The sequence below is a fragment of the Falco peregrinus genome, chromosome 5, assembly GCF_023634155.1.
Source record: "Falco peregrinus isolate bFalPer1 chromosome 5, bFalPer1.pri, whole genome shotgun sequence".
Classification (NCBI taxonomy): domain Eukaryota; kingdom Metazoa; phylum Chordata; class Aves; order Falconiformes; family Falconidae; genus Falco; species Falco peregrinus.
The window spans coordinates 85,998,954-86,021,283 of record NC_073725.1 but is presented as its reverse complement, the minus strand read 5'-3'; the positions used below and the strand labels follow the sequence as shown (position 1 = coordinate 86,021,283).

Below are 22,330 nucleotides of genomic sequence, written 5' to 3'. Positions count from 1 at the left end.
TGAAAAGGATGTAACAGCACTGGCTGTAATGCAGTGGTGCTGATGCTCTCGCTGAGAGGTATTTGGATCTTTTTGGCATCCTCGCCTCTGGAGCGGGTTGATATGTGGAAATCCATGTTTATTTGGCTGGGGCTTGGGGTAAAGAAGATTGTTAATCCTCATGATTTAGAGAAAAGCTTGTAAAACCAACCCCATAATACGCTGAAAACCAGAAGGTGTTGAGAAAAAAGAACTCCAAAACATGTTTCTCTATGAACATATTTATTTTGGAAGAAAATTCAGTTTTTCTAAGTTAATCTTGTGATTTTGTAGTGCTTGATAAGGGTAAAGCTGTGCTGTCTGCTGACATCTTCCTCTTCTTCCTCCCTAGCACCATTGTGGGTTATGGCAGCCGGGACTTAAGACTATAATTTTGAGGCCTTATTAACAAGAGTGCATGAGAGATGGTTATGAGGGCTAGTAAAATCGCTCAGGTCTGCCATGGTACCTGCTCTGCATTCACCTGTGTCTCTTCCTTTCGCCTCGGCAGTTAAAGCTGAAAAAGAAGAAGGTGGCATCGGATCAGGAGCAGCTGGCCAGCAAGCTTGATAAGGCTCTGTCACTCACCAAACAAGACAAGCTCAAATCCCCCTTCAAGTTTGCTGACAGTTCTGGGGGAAAGCCAAAAACTAGTGGAGGTGGCAGCAGGTACCTCCCACCCCACGAGGCTCTGCCAAGCAAGGAGGAGAAGAAGAGCCTGGCCAAGAACCTGGGCCTGTCACTGAAAACCACCAAGGAAGGTAAAAACAAGGTGGCTGCCAAAATGAAGAAGATGGAGGTGGGGTTAAAAGTCAAAAATCAGCTCAAGGTTTCCCATTCACCAGCAATATCTGAAGTTAGCAGCTACTCCTATAGTAAGTAACCCCTCATTTCTCTCTTCTTACAGTGTAATCTGTTGTGGGGGCTTGTGGTGGGGGTCTCTGGCCTCTTGGAAGGGGTTTTGGAGATGGGTCTGGTTTTGCTCATACCACCTCCCTGGCTAATCAATGCTGTGGCATCTTTGGGATCAGCATGAGTTGTCTGCCCATCCTGCTGTCCCAGAGGTAGCCAGTATCAGTGCATCTCTTCCTAACCTGTTGTACTGATTGTCAATGGGGAAAAATGCTTTAAAAAAGAAGTTGACCCACTTTCTTGCTTTCGGTGGGAGCAGACACTCTCTTTCAATGTGTCGGATGAGTACTCATAGCCTCTACGCCAAGAGGTGGTTAATGGCTGACTTTTGGAAGTCCTTGTTGAGTTGGATGGGAGTAGCTTTAGGATTATGCCATGGAGTCAGTTGGAGAAGGGACAGCCTACGGGGGACACTGGTGTTCCTAAGCATCCTCCTGCCCTTTGGTGTTGTGGTTTTGTTCCCGGCTGACTGTGCTCAGCCTCCCATTTCTCTCCTCAGTGTGCATCTCCACCCTGGCATCCTGTGTAGTGATTGTCATTTCTGAACTCAGAGTGCACCTGAGGCAAAGGTTCCTGCAACCGAGCAGAGCTAGGGACCCCTATTACAGAAGGAAAAATCTGAATTGCAGATAGTGTTGGGAAGACTGTAGAATGGTAGAAGAGTCTGCAACGGTTCAGGCAGATGGTGGGGCAGAGAGCATGTGAGGGACTTTGGAGTTTATGGTCTGAGGCCTGGCTGTGTAATTGTCTTAGCTCACTTGCATATGCGTCTTTTCCTTCGCTTGCAGCTATTTCAGTCCCGTGTTAAAACCCTGATGGGGTGTTTGTATGCATAACAAATACATCTCTCGGTGCCACACCGGTTTAGAAATTTCGCTAATGGGGAAGATGATGAGCTAGTGATCCTCCAATGGAACAAATGTTTGGCATGAAATTAGCCATTTACATGGCAAAATAGAAGCCATTGTGTCCACTGGACTTGAACACAGCCTTTGGCTGATCTTGCTGTACACATCACCCAACAGTCCTGTTCTTGAATGTGCTTTCTCCCAAGGACAGACACATGGCTCCTAAACTCGGAGCTCTGGAGCTAATGGGGAGAGGAGGCATAGGCTGTTGCTCGAGCTAAAAGCCTTGGCTTCTGCCAGAGGGAGCTTTTGCAGTGCCCTTGCACTTGTTACTGTGATTTCATGAACAGAAACTCCCTCCCAGACCTAAGGGAGCTTCTATCTGACCACTCTTTTCTCCAGCAAGTCTCCTGATGTAGGAATGTGCCCCTTCGTCCCACAAATCTCAGCTCAGGAGGGTTGTTGTCACTGAGGAACGGACTCTGAAGTGGCTCAGCTTTGGTGCGTGGTTTTTCAGCTGTGTGCAGGTTTAAGGAAAGGGCTTTAGCTTGTTACTTGGTCACTCAAGCGTGATGGATTTGGGGAGGCAGGTCGAGCATATGGCAGCACCTCCCATGACTGGTGGGCCGCTCTTGTGGAGGAGGAGAAGCGGGACTGGTGCCAAGTCCTTCTGCCTCCTAACCTCATGATTTTCTAGCTGGAGTCCTGAAAACCTTCGGCATAGATCCAAAGGGCAAGCTGAGCATCCTGTTCCCACAGATTTTAACAGAAGTCAGATGCCCAAAACCATTTGCTTATTTGGGTTTTGGGCCTCCTAAACTTGCTGTCCATTACCACCTCTCCACAATCGATGCAGTGGAGGTGGGGAGCAATGCTTGACCTGGGCTGATGCTGGAGAGCATCTGCTGCTGCCCACAGGCTGGGATGGTCCCCACCACAACGTCCGTAACGTTGTGGAGCTGGTGGTGCGTTCCCAAGAAGGGAAATGACAATTCATACCTGCTTTTATTGCGTCCAGGGCTACAGTATGCTTTTTGTTCTGTTCATCAGGTGCGAAGGGGGACTGATGGATAACTTCTCACTGCCTGCAGGGCTTGGCAGCTTTGTAAAGCCACAGCTCACAGTCTGAGGGGCGGCTTGGTCCCTGCTCCGTTTCGGCGTATTTCATATTGCCCACTGCAGAGTGTCTGGGGTGGCGTGTTTGGAGTTAGACGTTTGGAGTTAGTCGTGTTGCCTGCTTGGCAGCTGGGCTCCGGCTGCCTGTGTTGAAAACACTCTGGGAGAGTTGGTTCATGCAGAAAAGGAGATTCAGGTCAGAGTGTTGAACATAACCATGGCTGAGGCTAATTCAGGTTGATGGCTCGGTTGGTGGCGTTGCTGCACTTTTGGTGGACATCTTCATAGTGGAAATGTCTACCTCAAATTTTCTGCTCCTGAGCTAAAAACACTCCTTGGATCTTGTCTGAAGGGAGGACAGGGGGTGTTTGGCCTAGGTGGAGAGTGTCTGTTTCTGACCTAAAGAAGGAAATGCGTGTTTCTGTGTTTATTCAGCTCCCACTCGCTGGGTCCGAGGCTTGTGATGGAAGGAGGTGGAAAACGGCGGCACATGGCCCCTCCTGCAGCCACGTTCCCCTCCTGGTTTACAGCCTCTTCACAAAGAAATGCACCAAAGCACACACACACCCCGCAGCCCCCCCAAACCTCCATTCTCTGATGTAACATTCTTCCCACCTGCTTTGACCACAGATACGGACTCGGAGGAGGAGGAGGAGGGATCCCTGAGGGACGAGTGGCCAGCGCAGCCGCCGTCAGCCCCCAAGCCACGGCCACCCGGTCTGTACAGTACAGCCGCCAGGAAGGGCGGCCGGGTGGCTGGTGGCCCCAAGGCAGCCCCCCGCAGCGCGGTGGCCGGGCGGCCGCTGAAGCCGAAGGCGGCGGCGGGCCGCAAGCAGCCCTTCTGCCTGCTGCTGCGGGAGGCCGAGGCGGGATCTTCCTTCAGCGACTCCTCGGAGGACTCGTTCGATCAAGGTTACTAGCTTATAGCAAACGCAACCCCCAATGCACCCCTCTGCCATGCCCGTTTGGGAGCGGGTGGGCGGGGAGGGGGCGAGGACAAGCGAGGGGCCTGGCGGGCTGGGGTCAGCCATTTTGATGGTCGGAGCCAGGGCGGCCATCTTTGTTCTTGGCAGCGTAGCCTGCTTTATCAGCCTGACATTCATTTTTTATCCTTTTTGTACCTGTATCATTGTGATATTACTGGCTGGCTCTTTTGGAGCTTTTATATCAACTGGGTTTTAGTGTCCACCTCTCCCTGCTTTCCTGTTCCCTTCCTCCCTTCAGTTTTTCCCTCACTTTCTTCCTTGCTGCCACCACCACCACCATTATATTATTATTATTATTATTACTATTATTATTATTTCATTTTGTTTTATTTTGGCATGAGCCTTGTAGAGGTTTGGAAGGAGCTTTTTTTAAATTACTTTCTCTTTTTTTATCCTTTTCAAGTTTTTTTCCTTTTCTTTTTTCTTTTTCTTTTTTTTTTTTTTTTTTTTTTTTTGAAATACCGGGATACTGTTGTGTGGCCGTGTGACTTGATGTTTGTACTGCGATTTGGTATACCAAGCTTTATTAAACATATCGAGTTCATTTTTAACTAAACCTGTGTACCTTGTCTCTCTTGCTGTGTCTCTTATCAGGCGATTAGGTTGCCGCTTCACTTCATCCTGCTCTGCATCCCCCTCCTGCTCCCACTCCCCATGAGTAGAACTGGAATTAACCTAGTCTGGGGTACTCTCTATTATTCAAATATCCCTGCTGCGTTTGTCCAGATAAAGCCTAGGCCTTCCCCCCTCCCCACCTCGACCCCTTTAATTCAGTTTTTATTTTGTTCACCCAGTTTTGTTATTTTTCTTTTTCCGTTTGTTTCCTCTGTTGATAGACTTTCTCAAGGCAGGCAGATGGAACGTGGAGGCACTTGGTCCTCGTTGCTGCTGCAGGAGGGTGCTGGGTGTAACATACCCGTTATTTAACAGCCAGAATTTTTTCTTTTTCACTTTTCAAAATGTATACGTCAAATTTTTGTGTCTCTTTTTGGGAGGCAATTATTTTCAGATGCCCAGACGTAACCCACAGTGTTCAAGGATGTGGCAATTACTGCATTAAATTTGACTCTGCAGTTTCCCTCCCTCACCCTCACCCCAATTTTTTTCTTGCAGCTTTTTTTTGTCAGCCTGTCATTAGTACTTCAGTGGGAAAAGAGATTACTTGAGGCTTTTCCTCCAGAGACACAAGGGGTTTCTGTTTTAAAGCGCACTCGTTAAATAATAATCATGGGGAAAGGTCATTTTAATGAGCCCTCGGCTCCCAAAAGAAAGTAGCTTGTCTGGGCTGAATGCTAAGCAAGAGCATCCCCAGTTGTTATCTAAGTTACACGGCAAATCTGGATATAGCACAGCAAAAGCTTTTTAGTATTTCACACTGCTCAGACGACTGTTAATTGAAAATGGGGCTGGATAGTTTTGCTTTTGTTTTGTTTTTCCTTACTTTTTTGATGTTAATTTTCTCCATGCACCTGTTTGGCTTTTCTTCCCTCCAAACCCAACCTCCAGAGAAAGATAATCTATGCTAAAAGAAATTAAAATCAAACACAGCAGAAAGATACAGAATGCTGATTTGGTTTGATGTGGCTCTGGGCTGGACCCACCAATGCATTTCAAAGAAAACCCAAAAGAGAGAAACGTATGTTTCCAAAAAAAAAAAAAAAAATTTCTTAAGAGAACCCAAAAAGTTCTGGGGATAGTGGATTTTATGTAAGGGTGAGATTGCCACATTTCCATGAAGAGTCTGCGTTAACTTCCATTCTTCCCCTCCCTGTTCCTTCCTGCATCTTTTCTTTGTTTATTTTGCTGCTGTTGGAAATTTTGAGGATATCGATCCCTTCTAGGTGCCAAGTTCTTGAGGGTTTTTTGGATTTGCTTTTTGGTTTTGCTCCAGGTGAGCAGATAGGTAACTTGTCTCTAATTGGCTTTGTCTATTTTTCAAGTAACCTGTCTGCTTAAGAAAAGTAAAAATCCCAGTTTTATGGGATAAAGTCTGGGGAGGGGAGGGGATATGGGAGGAGGTTGGGGAATTTGGAACAAATGGGGAAATGCATTGTAAATCCCTCTGGGGTGTCATTTAATGGTGGGGAAACCAAAGATGCAAAACCTCCTGGGGTGGGAGGTGGGCATGGAGGGGGAGGTGGTGGTGGTGGGATTATTGGTTACAGTTTTATTTTTTTTCTGCAAATGATTTTTTTTTTGTTCTTTCTCAGAAGCATTACTTGAAGGGATATTTGGGTAATAGGGTTTCTAATGGCTTTCCCTGATACTAAACCGATTAATAACCTCAGCTTTTCTAGAAGTGCTCGCTTTCTCCTTGCAGCTGCTTGACCAACCCTTTCACCCCTGCCCCTATCCATGATGCTTTGAATGTCTGTGTCGGTCTCTTGCATTTGCTCTCACGCTGCACTAAAGAAGCAAAGTGGTTGGCTGGTTGTAGGGCAGACACTTCTCAGCGAGGGTCACTAGCCATGAACCCGAACCTTGACCATTGTTATGTAGGTAGGCAAAATAACTTTTCTTTATGTCATCTGTCAGCCTCAGATGTTTCGATGTTACCTCCGTGAATAATGACACGTAGCTCTTTGCATTCTCTTGGTTATTTTAATTTTGAAGATGATTGCTGTCCACTTTTGACTTTCCTCTGTCCATGAAGAGTCTTGCATGGAAGATTTGCTTGTGTGTATGTGTTTGAGGACTCCAGAAATGCTTTACTGTTTGCAAGCTTCCTTTTGGAGAACCTAGCAAAGGGAAGGCTTTGCAGATGGGTCCGAGATGAGAAGCCACAGCGCTGCCTACAAAGGCTCTGCTGCTGTCCTTAAAAGGTTTCTGGGGCATGATGCAGGCTGTCCTAGTATCAGGGTAATTGCCTGGCCATGGCCCTGCCGATATCTGTGTCAGAGGTAGGAGTAGCTGCAGGAAGACCTGTTTTCATCTGGTTTGAGATAGAAGGGGTGGGGATGCACTGCTGTCTTACAGACCGAACACCATGTTACCATTCTGATGAGAGGCAAAGCTTGTGGTCTTTCATCCAGTGACCTTGGAGAGGAAACTACTAATGTGGGCTAAAGCCACACAGGACTTTGAAACCCATCAGGATAGGTAATACCTTGAGCTTTCTGAGACTGAAGACCCATACATCCTTCTCTTCCATACTCCGTTTTCCTTAAGAAATTAATACCTTCTTCCCTGCTCTCCTTTCTCTGACTTAGAAGGATGATTTTATCCCAGTGAAAAAAAACCCAAACAGCAAGGTATAACCAGTTCCCCACACAGTCATTCCCACGTGGTAGTTGTAATATTTTTAATTTTTTATAAGTACTTCTGGAGTCAGCAGCACAGCACATATGGGGGGAAAAAGGAAAATCTTCCAGTAATGAGAATTGGCTTGTTTGAAGGAAAAAAAAAAAAGGTACAATCTTAAATTGGACATTCAAAAATGAGTAACCTCCAGTATTTGGACAGATAACACAAATCAGATGTCAATGACCCAGTAGCTGTCTAAAGTCTGCCTGTACTTAGCCTGCTTTGTATGCTGTAGGCCTGCTTGGTGTTACGAGAAAATCATGCTATTTTTTTTACAATGTGAAATGACTCTTTTTAAGTGTATGTTTTTACTTCCCCCTTCCCAAGCCTTTCCTCTCCACACCCCCCCTCAATCTGTCTTGTAACATCAGTCTTTAAAAACCAAATTGCTTAATCAATTTCTGTTCATCATTAACAAATCTTCATTTACTGCTCTCCTACAGTAAAATACCATGGCAGCTTAGCTGTTAAAAGCAATGAGAAAATTTAGTATTTTTAATTGGGTTTGGTTTTTAATTTAATGCAGGTAGACATTTTAGAAAAAGAAAGTATCTTCTTTGGCTCCAGTTTATCTGGCATCAGTAGCATTTAAATGTGAATTTGTTGTTTGTTTTGGCTGTAGAGTTGTATGTACACGTGTGGTTGCGTGTGTGGGTATATACACACATATACATGCTCTTAAAAATGTCAATTAAAAAAGGTATTTTTAGCTTTGAATATTTTTTCCCTTACCCTTGCTCAGTGTTAGAAGAATTACCGTTGAAGGAAAAAATACTTTTTAAAATGTCTTTTTCCCCATTGTTAACTAAAAATTGCCTTTTCAGGAGAAAAAAAATAGACACTTCAATTGTGTAAAGGCATCTGTGCATACTTCATTTTAAGCCCACACATAGTTTGGGTACAGTAGGAGTAAAACTGCTTCACATTAAATACAGACATCATGAGTCTCTCCAAGAAGCTGTGCAGATGGCCATAGAGCACCAGCAGCTTAATTGCCACCATGGCCATAAATTTGGGGAGTTAGCTTAGAAGCGTGTGGGTTTGGAGCAGAGCCCCAAATGTGTTCTTTTTGTTTAATTTGTTAGGTTTTGTCCCTTGGAAAATCAGGAGGAAGAGGAACGGGGATTATGTACTTCATGTAGAGTGGGGTTAGCAAGATCTGCCCTTGCCATGAGAGGTGGAGGAGGATAGATCTGTGCTGTGAACGTGTTAAAATGTGTTTATTTTCAGGCTGAAAATTGTATCTCGTACAGATAAAAGTACAAGTGTTTTGGTAAAAATGCTGACAAGAGACTATTTTCAGTTGTCTTTCCATAGTGTGACACCGTGTATTTCGAAGAGGTTAGAATAACTGCCAGGTGCATTTATTATATCATAAGTTTTCTGTAGGGTGAGTAATGGCTGCTTTCATCCTGGCTTTTAAATCTGTTTTACCTTGGTGCATTTGAAATACTGTAGCTGCTGGGCACCCTTACGCCCTTGCACATGCAGAGTCTCTTAAGTGCCGAAGGAGTGATGCTGCCCGCTGCTGCCCGCGCTCCACGCAGCCCCCAGGCAGTTGGGGCTGAGCCAAGGGTGCTGCGGGGGGGATTACGCAGGACAGGTCATAGAGGGTTTTTCCTGCAAACTTTCACCGTTTTTGCCTGTTTTCCTCCACAGCTGCTTGATGAGCCACTCTCAGCTCAGCCAGGTCTTTAGCTCTGGCATGGGGGGCTGTACAGGTTGATTTCAATTTTTTCCTGATTTTCCTGAGAATTGCTGAATTTTTGGAGCCAAATGGGATATGTGGAAGGGGTCTCAGTAGCCCATGGTGTGTCATTGAACTTGGGCACGGTATTGCTGCTTTTCAGGCAGGTGGTTTCCACATCTCAGAATAGCAGAGTTCATCTGGATTTGTTTTCTTTTTGGCAAAATGTGGTAGAAAACCAGCAGGTTTGCCCTTTTCTGGTAGGGGAAGGAATCTGATCCTAATTTTCTATGGATGGTTTTTTTTTGCATGTGGTTTTTATGCAAGGCGTGAGCAGGGCTGTGGATTTCTTGGTATTCACTGCAGGACTATAGGTTAATAACATTTTTATATCACAAGGAGCTAGCCTGAGCAACTGAAATGAGGAAGGGATTTTTATGCAGTTAAAAATTAGTATTCTGTGACTATCTGATACATGCTGTGGAGATAAGCTCTCCTTGTTTAAAAAAAAAACAATTAACTAATGGCCAGCTTTTTTTATTTTTTAAGTTGATAAAATGCAAGGATGAGAACACTGTTTTCTGATATTCCTGTTATTTCCAATGTCATGGAACAATAATCCAAAGTGGAAAAATAACACTTGTATTATTGTGGTTTGGTTTGGTTTTTTTTAACAACCAAGTGTTGAGGACGTTTTTATCTATCCCAGAGGGCATATGTGAAAAGAAAAGGATTTTCATGTTCATTCCAGCTCATTTTGAAGGGATCTGGTTTCTCATTTGGCTGGCTTTCAGACGCAGGGATAGTGGCTGGCGGGGAGCTGGCGAGTGGGCTCAGGCGGGGAGAGCAGGGCTTCTGCTAACAGTGGAAATTTTCCAGCGACCTTGACGATCCTACTTAAGCCCTCAATTTCAAGAGAAATTAAATATCTTTTCCAGACCCGCTTTCTGCAGTTAAATATATATAGATATATAAAAAAGTATATGTGCTCATATATGTGTGTGTATATGTATGTGTGTGGTATATGTGCATTTGTGTAGTGACTTGCTCACCAGCACTAACTGGATGAGATGCTATTAAAATTAATTGCCTTTGAGCTTATGACACTCCTGGGAAGTGCTGTAGGAAGGGAGAGGTGCCACTCTCAGAGCATCTACCCCCAAAATACCTGCTGTATATACACTGTGAAGGAAAACCCCGGCCCACTGCTCTCTGCAGGTGACAGCCGAGGCAGGCGGCAAGGCTCATTTCTTTGCCAGAATTAGATTTTGGCTGTGGGCAGCTCTTCCTGCCTGTGCTGAGCTGGGCTTCCCTAGCCTGAGCTGTAGAGAGGAAAATGAAAGGCACGGAGAGTTTTGAGGCAGAGTGTTTAAACACACCTCCTTCTCTCCAACACTACCTACACTTTCTCCCCTTATGCATTCCAAATCCATTGCTTTCAAATGATTATTTCCCTCCCCTCCTTTGCATTTTTGCCTCCTGCCCCTTCTTCTCTCTGTGTCCTCCTCGCCTCCTGCAGTGGTGCAGGCTGGTCTCTGGTATTCCCCTTCCATGCTGATCTCTAATTCTCATTACACTAATGGATTTTGTTATGGAGGAAGAGGTGGTGGGCGGGAGGGGAATCCCACAGCTCTGAGGTTGGGATTTTCAAAGGAATTAAGCTTTTTACTTCCTCCTGAAAGCTGCAGGGAAGGGGTGCATGGCATCCTTTTCAAATCTCTGCCAACACCCTGCTCTTCCCTCCTTTGCCTTGAATGGGTCCTCTTTGCTGTACCCTGTATTGCTGTGTCCTTCAAGGGTGGTGGTAGGCAGGGTGATGGCGGCTGTATGGCTTCAGAGACACGTGTGTGTCCACGGCCAACATCTTCTGGCTGTGCTCATGGGCAGCTCAGTGCTACTTAGGTGAGCACAGAGCAGCAGGAGAGTTATCGGTTTGGGGTGGAAATGTGGCCGATGCACAACTCCATGAGATTTGTAATGGGCTCCCTCTTTTCTGCGTGCTAGATTCTAGCTCAGAGGAGGAGGAAGAGGAGGATGAAGAGGAAGAGGACGAAGCAGAGGACTATGGGACAGATGGCACTGACAGGCTTTCATCACCTGCTCTTGACGAGAGTGGCCTGGGCCTTCTAGCAAGGTTTGCCGCCAGTGCAATGCCCAGCCCCATCGTTCCCCCTCCACTTTCCATCATCCAACTGGAAGCCAAGCAGAAGGCAAAGAAGAAGGAGGAGCGGCAGAGCCTGATGGGTGAGTGGCATGGTTAGGACTGGATGAAAGGTTCAGGAGGTCCAGGCTGTGCTGCAAGAGAGCAGATTGCTACCCAGGCACTGTCTTGCTCTTTCTTTGCTTTTGGCTGTTTGGCCCTGATGCTGAAGGTGGGGGGAATCTCTGGCAAGAAAACAAGAACCAGTCTCGGGTATGGCAGGTTTAGCAGCTGCAGCCATGGCTTCCCTAGGGGCAGTTGCCTGTGGCTTTGTCAAATTTTCCTCACTTCCTACCTACCTGGCAAATCCTTAACAGCCATGCTGCAACGGCAAGTGATGGGGTGCTGTGTCCCCTTGGACAGGGTGCTGTAGGCAGTGGTGTGCTGTTACGTTTTAGGGAAGGAAGCATGTGCTAAATGCAGCTGATAGATGCCAAGCAGAAGAAAAACCCCTTCAGTCAGCCTGTCCCATCAGCTTCCTCATAAGTAATGGGCCAGCAAGATTTGAAACAAGCATTCCTTCCTCTGCTCATGTGTTTGCAGTGCCAGAGCCTGTGTTTCTGTCCTCGTCTCTGTCTCCGTTTCAGTGTGTTGCGCATAATTGGGAGTTTCATTTCTTCTCCTCCCCATGCCCTGCTGCGCAGGTGCCCATTGGTGATATCTTTCCCGGTCAGACAAATCTATATCAGCTCCATTTATAAATTCTCCATTAATATTTATTAAGTGGTAATGGAATTTATAGCATGCTTCAGAATGGAAAATGATGTCTTCCTTGGGAACCTGGCTTGTTTTAGCACTGTTTCCATGCTATATTTGGATTTTGCCAACTTGTTCCAACAGCCTCTGTTAAGAATTTATCATCTTGTAACCTGTCCTCCTTGAAACTGGAAGCATCTAGAAATTGCCTCATGCAATAGTGAGAGAGGAGAAAGAATGTTGTAATTTCCGATGGGTTTTTCATTTTGAGCCTTGCCAGCGTTGATTTTGACAGCCTTGCTCTTTCCCTCTTCTTACTGGGGCAGTCTCAGGGGAAGAGGTTTGGGGAGCAGGTTCCTACAGATTGAATTTACCCAGGCAAGTGAGCGTATTTCAGAGAGAAAGACTGACAGAAGATGCTCTCCATGCTTTCGCTTGGTCTGTTTTCATGTTCCCATGTGAATGCTGTTCAGTCCCTTGTGTCCTTCCTCAAGGGTCTCCTGCACACACTGGTTGTCACAGCAGAGGTTGAGAAGAGTTCACTGTTGGACTTAAGAGTTTCTGCCAACCTCCCTGGCATGAAGCAAGGCCCGATTTCAGACCTTGCTGGTCTGAAGGCAGAGTCATGCAGATTGTGTGCAGAGAGGAACATTCCACAGCAGGCTGGAGGAGGATACAAGAGAGACCTTTGGCTGGTGCTCTCTTTTGGAGAGGGAGAACCAGGTTCTGCTGATGTTTGCACACATCTTCAGAGGTGCTGCGCCACCCCATGAGATCCAGTGCCCTGGGAAATAAATGGATTTAGAAAATCTGGGCTGTCTCTTGTTCCCACATAGACTTACTGCATGACCTTGGGCAAGTTTCTTCCTGGCTGTTTGTAACCTCCCAGTGGCACAGTGCCTGTGCAGCCACAGTGCTTTGCCTACCTCCTGCCCATGTTGCTGGGTGGGTAGGTGCTGCCTCAGTTTCCCTTTTGCCCCTGGAAACACATGATCTTACTCTCCTTTATCGGGTTCTGGGGAACACACTGAACGTGGTGAACGTCTTGGCATTACTACAGTATTTCAGACCTCTGGGTACTGGTGTGCCTGTGATGCTGAGCAGAGGTGAATGTGAGGGGATTTCCATTTGCCACAGACAAAAGATCATTTACCTCTCTTGACTTTAATGCAATTACCTGAGCCAGTAAAAAGATCTGTGGTATCTGTTGGCCAATGGGGAAAAAAAAGGCTTGAAATATGAGTTTATTCAATTTGTTAAAGAGGTTGTTCTCCTGAAACTAAGGTGAGACTGGAGAGGACTCCCACCAGGAGGGGAGGAAGCCTCAGCCTGTGGGGTTCATGCTTGGCTTCAGCTGAGCCAAGCCCCTCCTTTTTGTGGAGGGGCAAATGTTAGAGTATTTTTTCTCTTTAAGAGCTTCGCTGCAGGGTTTTGGTTATGGGAGAAGGGAGAAAATGAAGGCAGGGAACATGCTGAACCACACTGCCTGAATGAGTAGGATCTGGCTTGGGGCGGGGGAGACTTATTTCCAGGGAAATCAGTGTTTTATGGGGCAGAAATACAGATCTGACGGATATGGGGATTGGAAAGGGGAACAAGCAAGGGCTCTGTTGGAACAGATATGACATCTGCCATGGAGCCCAAAAGCTTTCAGTCGGATATTGTCCCTCTTGTCTTAGCCAGGGCTTTGACTGATGGCTAAATCCTTTCCACCTAGGGACAGAGTTTGAGTATACCGACTCGGAGAGTGAGATCAAGATCAGGAAGAAGTCACCTTCAGGGCTGCTGCGGGGAAAGAAGGGGCCACTGGAGGCCACCAGCATCCCACCAAGCCAGACCCCCAGCAGCCTCGACTCTGGATCTGGGAGCGCTGACAAGGCCAAGCTTGTGTCTGAGAAAGGCCGCAAGCTGAAGAAATTCAAGTCCCCCAAGGACTTGAGCTTTGAGTTCGGGCTGGAGGCCAGCGATGATGACCTGTGGAACCGGCGCCGGAGTGAGCGGATCTTCCTCCACGACGCCACCACATCCTCGGCCATGCTGACCCCTGCAGCACCTGCCAGCTCCACACCTGTATCCAAGCCTGGACGCTGTGGCAAGGGGGCACCCATGAGCCCCAAAAAGGAGGGCAGCAAGGGGAAGGACAGGAAGGAGCTAAGCAAGGTGAGGAATGCACTGGCAGAATTGGTGTGGAACCCTTGGGACCTGAGTGTGAGGGGAGGGTGATTAACTCCACTAGAGCAAAGGAGAGTTGAGTCCTGTCTCAGCAGTTGCCCCAGTGTTGTTTGGCTGCCCCTTGTCACCCCTGCCAGCCCCACGTACTCCCAGAGGAGCTGTCGGCCTTGGATCTGACTCATAAGGAGTAAAAACCTGTGTTTGGACAGGGCAGGTTACTTGTGTCATCCTCAGTGTCCCAAATCCATCCTGCTTGGATTGACCAGAGTGGATGATCCTGCATTAAAATGTCTGTGAAATCTCTCTCCCGCTGTCTGTATGACCTTGTCTGCTTGCGGAGCTGTGGCCTCCACGCTGGCCTTTAAGGCTGTTCCCCTTTTTTATGGTGGGGTCCCTGAGGGCTGCCCCTGGCTGGTGGTGGCATTGATCTCTGGGTTGCTGGCTCTTCATCCTGGCTGAAAGCTCAGCTTCCTCCGGCTCAGTTCATGGCCGTGTTACGGAGGAGCACTGATTGTGGGGAGAGTTAGACAACGTAGTTTTGACATGAGGCCAGCTGTGATGATCTTGGCGCTTTCAGGGGGAAGGTTTGATAGGCAGGAGTTGCTCTCTGTGGTAATGAAAAGCTCTTCCCCAAATGGGTGAAGCCTGAAAGGAGAGCAGGGAGTTATAGGACGTGGTGTGGTCAGCGAGCTAACTGCTGGCTGAATGTCATCCTACCTGTGCGCAGCCTGCTTTGCTCCACCTTTTCCCTCTCCCTGGGCCTAGATCTTTACCAATCCCCTCTTTACCGATGGGAGTGTTTTCTTTTTATTTTTAGCAGCGGAAGAAGGGTAAAGAAACACCCTGCTGCTCCTCCTCCTCGTCCATGTCTCCTCCTGGCATTCCTAGCTCCCCATCTGATGTTCGTGTGAGCCTGGCAAATGCCCTGAGCTCCACCAAGAAGAGTAAAGCCAAGGTGAAAGCCAAGGAGGTGAAAAAAGAGGTGAGGGGCTTGTTGTGGTCTGGGTGAACTGGAGGGTGGCTGGCTCTTTTCCTGGACTGTTGCAGTGTAAGGGAGGAAAAACAGACATGCAGGTTTTGCTGGGTGTGTTACAGGCAAAATGCTGGTTTGAGAAGCCTACAAATCCAAGGAAGGCTTACCAGGTAATACCTGCTGCTACCATCTGGCATTCATTTGCCTTCATCCTCCAAATGAATGAGCAGGCAGGATTTTCTCTAAGGCCCACCACGGGGTGAAGGGACAGCCTTCATGGATAGCAAGGACCAAGGAGATGGTAGTGGATTTGCCTTACTCGGCACTGGATGAGCCAGGTCACAACTGGTTTCTGCTCCATTGCTTGTCTTCTCTCATAACACACATTACTGCATTTTCTCACATGATTTCTGAGTGTAATGCTTACGGTTTCTGTGTAGCAGCACGAAACAGATCACAGGGCTTTTGAAAAGAAATAGGAACAGTGTCTGCTGCCTGTTTATTGAAGACAGTCTCAGGTGTTCTGTGCAGAGAGATGGTGGATGCAGAGCAAAGCTACAGCTGTCTGCTCGTCCTGGAGTGACTTGTGGCTAGGATGTGTGAAAACAGCTTTTGGTCAGCTGTCAGTGATGCTTGGGGGTAAACCCAGAATAACAAAGGTTGAACAATGACCAAAAAACAAGTTTGGGTACATCTGCTTACCTCTGTGTGATTAACTTGGCTGAGGATGGAGACAAGTTTGTCCCAATATCCTCAGGTTATTTGTTGCTGGAGGAAGGTGAGATGGGATCAGACAGTTGCCTGTTGTCGCCCAGCTGATGTGCTGCTTGCTCTCCTGCAGAACCGAGGGAAAGGAGGAGCTGTCAGCAAGCTCATGGAGAGCATGGCAGCAGAGGAGGATTTTGAACCCAACCAAGACAGCAGCTTCTCAGAGGATGAGAACATCCCACTGAGCATGCTGGTTGAGCGACCGCCCACACCAGGTGAGGGCAGGAGAGGCCGGGGGGCTAACTGTACAGGTAGAGGGACTGGGCAAGTTTCCCAGGGCTGCTCAGAGGAGGATTGTGCTGCTTTCACATGTTCCTCATGCAAAGCCGTGAGTTCTTGGGGTGGAGATACCACTTCCCCAGTCAATTTGGCTTGCCAAAACCAAGCCTTATCAGAGTGGCCCACTGTGACATCTAGATGAAGCCCAGTCTCTGAGCTGCCCTGTTTTCATATACTGGTATATTATTATTACTAACAAGAGGGGGAACTTTTTATTATTACCAAGAGGGCAAAATTTTCTTCTGCCAGGAGCCAGCCAGAGGGAGGGAGCCCTTTCTGGAAAGGGCTTACTGGCCTTTTCCTAGGGGAGGGTGATGCTGGAAGTGTGAGGTTTCCTTCTCCCCTTGCTGTTGCTTTTTCCTGTATGGTGCTCCCTAATCCTCATCTTGCTCCAACACCTCACAGCTCCCCGCTCCTGCATAATTGACAAGGATGAGCTGAAAGATGGTCTGCGTGTCCTCATCCCCATGGATGATAAGCTGCTCTATGCCGGGCATGTCAAGACAGTGCATTCACCAGACATGTGAGTTGAGGGGCTCCCGTATCCACCTGGGCTCTGCCAGTGAATGGGGATGCAGGGATTGATCCGGGGGTAGTGTAGAACTGGCTGGAGAGAGACTGATGGAGCCTGGCAGGGAGGGAAGGAGAGTTCACTCTGGTTTATCAGTGCTGAGGAAAATCCAGTTACCTCTCATTAAACACTCTCAAATAAACTGGTGGTAGGAGTCAGAGGGAGATGTTAGCTGATCGGGCTGATGTCTTCCTTGTGCCCTGTATGACTGGGCCTTTGTGTTTCAGATACCGTGTGGTGGTGGAAGGTGAGAGGGGAAACCGTCCCCACATTTACTGCCTGGAGCAGCTCTTGCAGGAAGCGGTACGTGAGGCCAGCGGGTGCCTGTACTTGGTGCCTGAGCCCTGTTTTGGAGTGGAGGAGGCTAGCTGGAAGCCTCCTCTTCGCCGAGCTGGGGCTGCAGGGATGCCCTGGTCCTGCCGCCATGGTCAGTCTGGGCAGAGCTCCCTGTGGTGTGGGTCACTGCCCTGTGGCTGAGCTCCCCACTGGCAGTGGGCACTGGGCCTGTGTGCCAGCAGGGGTAGTCCTTCACACTACCCTGTGAGCAGGCAGGAAGCCATTCCCCAGCAGGGAAACTGCCCCTTGCCTTCTCCAGAGCTGCTTTGCCTACATGCCACATGTGGTGGGGTGGTCTGTGCTGGTGCCAAGAACATCAGTAATTGCTTTCCTCTCTCCCTGAGCAGATCATCGATGTGAAACCACCTTCAGTGCGATTCCTGCCCGAGGGCACAAGGATTGCAGCCTACTGGAGCCAGCAGTACCGCTGCCTCTACCCAGGGACAGTTGTTCGAGGTAAGGCCACCCTGGCTGCTCTGCGCTGTGAACCAGGGATGTCTCAGTCCTGCGTGTCCTGAGGGATGCCTGGGAAAGCTGTGAGATCTGCTGTGAGTGTCCCGGAGTCAGAACTTGGCCCGTTCCTCTCCTCCAGATCATGCCCAGCTCAGTTGGATGCTGGTTTACTAACATCATGTCGGTCCAGGAGATGCACTCTTACAGGAAGAGGTCTGAGCAATTAGAAGCTTAAAATAGGAGGGGAATTCAACACACTTGAGAGTCAGAATTAACTCCAGGCACCAAAGATTTCTGAGGTTGTGGAGGTTTCTAAATGAGCTACACACTTTGTAGTGTAGCTTTACCTCTGACACATCAGCTCCACCATCTGGTCCCATTAAAAAGCCAGTGAAGAGCCCTGGACAGCTCTACCATGGCTGGTCTTGCTTTTGGGCTCTTGTTCACACTGTGTGTGTATGAGGGAAGAATTACTTGTTGTAGACCGGTGATGCTGATGCCAGAGAGGGTGGGAACACAGATTATTTTCCTTGGAGAGAAGGTGAAAAGCAGCTTGTGATTGCTGAGAGCAGTTACAAAATGCAGGTTAAAAAAAAAAAAAAAGAAAGAAAGAAAAAAAATACTGCAGTGAAAATAGAGAAATGAATTTCTGTAAGAATAGAGGAAAATAGGGGGAAGAGGTAGGAAGTCAAACTGGAATCGTTGTTATATTCTGGAGCAGTGCTGCTGACTGGGAAATTTGACACTGGGTGGGCTGGTTTAGTATTATCAGGGACTTTCCGTTGCAGAGCAAGCCTTCTGTGCTCTCCCTGCACAGCCTAGGAAAGGTGGGGCTGGGATGCTTTGGAGCTGGTGCAGGATCCCTGTCTTTCCCCACGTCCCCAGTTCCCTGACAAGGGGTTTGTACCTTGATGTCTGTTCCTGATCCCATCTTCTGCTCCCCCACCCCACAGGAGCCCTGGACCTGGAGGAAGATGGTGACCTCATCACAGTAGAGTTTGATGACGGCGACACGGGACGTATCCCGCTGTCTCACATTCGGCTTCTCCCACCTGACTACAAGATCCAGTGTGAGTCTTACTACTCGGTTTTTTGGATGACACTTCGCACTATGAAATGCAGGGAGTTTCAGGCCACCTGCCTCTGAGATTTTTTGAGATGAGTTCACAGGCTTCCAATCACAAAGATTGCACCATCAATTATGGACATGGGGGGTGGGATGTAACCCATAGGGAAAAAGGCCCAGTCCATATTGCAGAATTGATAGTGATACATTTGCTGTGTCCCATCTCTGGTTTGTATGTTATTTGACTGTATTTGTCCATCTCTTTGACCTGTTCCAGGTGCCGAGCCTTCCCCGGCCCTTTTGGTGCCCAGCACCAAGCGCCGTAGCCGTAAATCCAGCAAAGACACTGGAGAAGGAAAAGAGGGAGCTACACTGGGGTCAGAGGAGCCTGTGTCAAAGGGCAAAGGACGAGGGAGAAAGCCAAACGTCAAAGCGAAAGCTGGTAGGTTGTTGCCACTGCTGGACCTGGAGTTGAGAGAGTCCTTGCACAGTTCCCCACCACTCTTCCCAAGTTAGTGCTGTTGTTTGGGGCAAGATTTGGAAGTGAACGGATGCACTGTTTGAGTGCAGAACATTCATGCGTCAGCTTGCTCTGCTGTGGCTGCGGTTTGCAGGAGGCTGTCTTGGAAGCTGGCCTGTGCTGCAAGAGCCTCCTTCTGTCAGTCAGGGCTGCGGAGCAGGGTCTCTTTTTCAGCTGAGCATCTCAGCGGCCATCAGGAGGGCCAAAGATGCAGGAGATCTGCAGTTTGGTTCCCCTGCAGTTGGAGCAGCATTGTTGGGCACTGCCCATCAGCTGCTCACAGGTGCTGCCATCAGGCCAGGCTGTTTAGTAAGGCTGTTCAGTGAGCGGTGAGGACCTGTGTCTCTTTGGGGATACCTAAGCATTCAGGAACGAGCCACCGTTGGCCAGGGACTGGTCGGTGTCGGTGTTTGGTTGCGTATGAGCTAATAAAGCCCATCTTGAGGGCTATCATCATGCCTTGTGTTTCCCTTCCTCTGCAGAAGAGGCTGCCTTGCCAGAAGAGAAGGATCAGGTTGAGTCTTCACCTGTCACCTCTTCAGTCCCAGAGAAGCCAGCCTGCTTGGGCAAGCCAAGCATGAAGGGGTCTCGAAAATCACAACTGCTGCCGACTGGAGGCTCTCCTACCCCCACAGAGGAAAAGCGGTCAAAGGCCAGCAAAATGAAGATCTCCACTAAGCTGCACAGCCCCCCGCAACCCACTTACCAGCCTGCTGTGTTCGGCAGCATCCTTGGCACGGAACCCTACAGTGACCTGCCAGGGACACTGGCGGCCTTCAGCTCCAGCGATGCTTCGGTGTCGAAAGCCAAGGCCAAGAAAGGGCGGCTGACAGAAGAGACACAGGAATTTGGCAGCATGGTCAAGGGTCAGAGGAAGCATGACAATGAAATCCTCATCAAGCTGGACCATGAGGGTGTGATGTCTCCAAAGACAAAGAAGATGAAGGAGGCGATGAGGATGCTGGAGGACTCAAACCTGGCCAGTCGTAGAGATGGCAAAAGTCTCTTGGGGCTAGGCTATTCCCCTGCAGTGGGTGTGGAGGGCAAGCAGAAATCTTCCCGAGCCAAAGCAGCTGAGGGAGACCCTTCCCCTGCCAGCTTCGGAGGAAAGTTTGATGGCTCAGCAGAGAGCCTCACTGCTTCGAAGGACCAGGAGGAAAAGGCAGCAGCTCCAGCAGCCATGGAGGAGTCAGAGAGCAACAGCAGTGACAGTAGCTCAGAGTCAGATGGAGAAGAGGAGGCTGAGAAGAACCGAGGGGAAGCCCAGGACAGCAGCTCAGCCAGCTCGCGAGCATCCACCCCTCTCTCGTCCTCCAACTCATCCTCCTCTTCCTCTTCCAGCAGCAGCTCCTCTTCCTCCTCCTCTTCGTCCTCGTCCTCAGCCTCATCAACCTCTTCTTCATCAAGCTCCAGCTCTTCTTCGTCCTCCACTACAGATGAAGACTCCTCCTGCAGCTCCGATGACGAAGTAGCTGAGGCCCAGCCAAGTTCCTCAGTGCAGCAAACCCTCCCACCCAAGCAAACCAAGCAGGCAGGGAAATCCCGCGCGTCCTCCCACCCCCAGAGCCAGAAACAGCCGGCGCAGCAGCCGGCGCAACAGCCGGCACCACAGCAGAGCGGCAACAAGAGCAGGCCCAAAAAGCGCGAGGGTATCCACCTGCCCACCACCAAGGAGCTGGCCAAGCGCCAGCGGCTGCCATCGGTGGAGAACAGGCCCAAGATCGCTGCTTTCCTCCCAGCACGGCAGCTGTGGAAGTGGTTTGGGAAACCCACACAGGTAAACAGAGCCTCTCCCACTGCTCCGTAGTGCTTGGCACTGGTGTTTGCCTTGTGGTGCCTCCTTCTGACGCCTTTCCCTTCTCCTGAGGTGGTGAAACTCTGCTGGCAAGGTCTCCAGTTTGCAAGGAGACTGGGGTTGCCCTTTGCTGTGTCTGGGGGAGCCATCCTGTGTGGTGTGTCCCTCTGCCCGGTTTCCTGCGGGAATGAATGCCTGTGGATGCTGTGGCTCTGCCGACAGCAAAGGGTGGGATGCAGGAAGTGGTAGGCAGGGAAAACCTGGGTGATCCCTGGTTGCTCACCTGTGCGATCCTCTCTTGGCAGAGACGGGGAATGAAAGGGAAGGCCAGGAAGCTCTTCTACAAGGCCATCGTCCGGGGCAAGGAGATAATCCGCATTGGAGACTGTGCGGTCTTCCTCTCAGCCGGCCGCCCCAACCTGCCCTACATTGGCCGGATCCAGAGCATGTGGGAGTCGTGGGGGAACAACATGGTCGTCCGAGTCAAATGGTTTTATCACCCAGAAGAAACCAACCCTGGGAAGAAACTCAACGAAGGCAAGGTAAGCTGGTCCCCTTTGCTGAGAGGGCTGCAAAGCTGCTTGTTCCCTTGTGTTTCCAAGGATGAGGAAAGCACTCGTGGCCCAGTTTGTTACTGGTACTGTAGTGGGGGTGGCCCCTTTGTTTCGTGTTGTGGGGAATGCCTGTGGCGTGGACAAGCCTGGTGTTTGCCCCTTGAGCAGGGGAAGGGTGTGTTGGATTGTACTAGGAAGTGGAGACTTCTGTGTCGGTCCGAAAAGAGTCTCAAGAGCTGGATCAAGCCTTTTGCAGTGTAAGAACGCCGGCCCTGGCGCTCAGAAGCACTGCGTTTTGCACATGTGCGCACTGTGGTTTACAGTAGGCTCTTGGTGTTTGTTACCAGTACCTGTGGGCAGGGGTTGAGGTTGTAAAAGCATATGCGGTGGGCAGGAGGTGACAGCGTGGAAAACCAACTAATTCACCTGCTTCTAATTTCTGTTTTCTCTTTTCTCTTCCTCTTGGGCACAGCGCTGGGATCAGAAATCAGGCAGGAGTTTGTCCACAGCTTTGCAGGCATCCAACCAGAGGAAGGACTTTATGGAGGTTGGTGAGGTTGGGAAGGGCTGGCAGGGGATGCTGGGGGCTCCATAACAAACGCTGCTGGGGAAATGCCCCCCGAGCTTCTCTGGCTCTTGCGTTTTTCCTCAGGTGTTGAGTCGGCAGTGCCCAGGACTTTGGGTGGGTGTTTCTGGGACGGTGGGAGTAGCTACAGGTGCTGGGTGTTGGGAGCACCTGTCCGGCACCCATCTTTGCATTTGCATCCTTGAAGTGAGGATGACAAACTCCTGGCCTCTGTATTCCCCTGCCCACGCGCTTGGTGGCTGTGGCATTCCCATCGGTGGGAGCTGAGAGCGAGGGCTCAGGTTTAGTGTGCTGGGCGGATCGTGTCCGTGCTGCCCCTGCGGATTCCCAGTGTCCCTCCCCTGGGCTGGCAGTGGGGATGCATGGGGAGTTCTGCTTGTCTGTGAGCACAAGCCCTGGCCAGTTGTGTTGGACATTTTTCCTGCATATTGAAGATGATGCTGTAAATGCTGTGAGATCTAATGGCTCCTTTCCATCTCCCTCCACTCCTG

At 49.2% G+C, this 22,330-nt stretch overlaps 1 protein-coding gene across 3 annotated transcripts in view; it reads left to right on the top strand.

Moving 5' to 3' along the window:
- Positions 1-22,330, top strand: part of TNRC18 (trinucleotide repeat containing 18) — a 57,329-nt gene that overhangs the window by 32,629 nt on the left and 2,370 nt on the right. For all 3 annotated transcript variants that reach the window (XM_055805340.1, XM_055805341.1, XM_055805339.1), the window contains 14 exons: positions 530-893; positions 3,525-3,806; positions 10,875-11,114; positions 13,484-13,926; positions 14,756-14,920; positions 15,753-15,894; positions 16,364-16,481; positions 16,757-16,832; positions 17,213-17,321; positions 18,272-18,388; positions 18,662-18,826; positions 19,387-20,681; positions 21,005-21,241; positions 21,726-21,800. In XM_055805340.1, the coding sequence (XP_055661315.1) occupies positions 530-893; positions 3,525-3,806; positions 10,875-11,114; positions 13,484-13,926; positions 14,756-14,920; positions 15,753-15,894; positions 16,364-16,481; positions 16,757-16,832; positions 17,213-17,321; positions 18,272-18,388; positions 18,662-18,826; positions 19,387-20,681; positions 21,005-21,241; positions 21,726-21,800 (3,828 nt within the window). The remainder of the gene's footprint in view (positions 1-529; positions 894-3,524; positions 3,807-10,874; positions 11,115-13,483; positions 13,927-14,755; positions 14,921-15,752; positions 15,895-16,363; positions 16,482-16,756; positions 16,833-17,212; positions 17,322-18,271; positions 18,389-18,661; positions 18,827-19,386; positions 20,682-21,004; positions 21,242-21,725; positions 21,801-22,330) is intronic.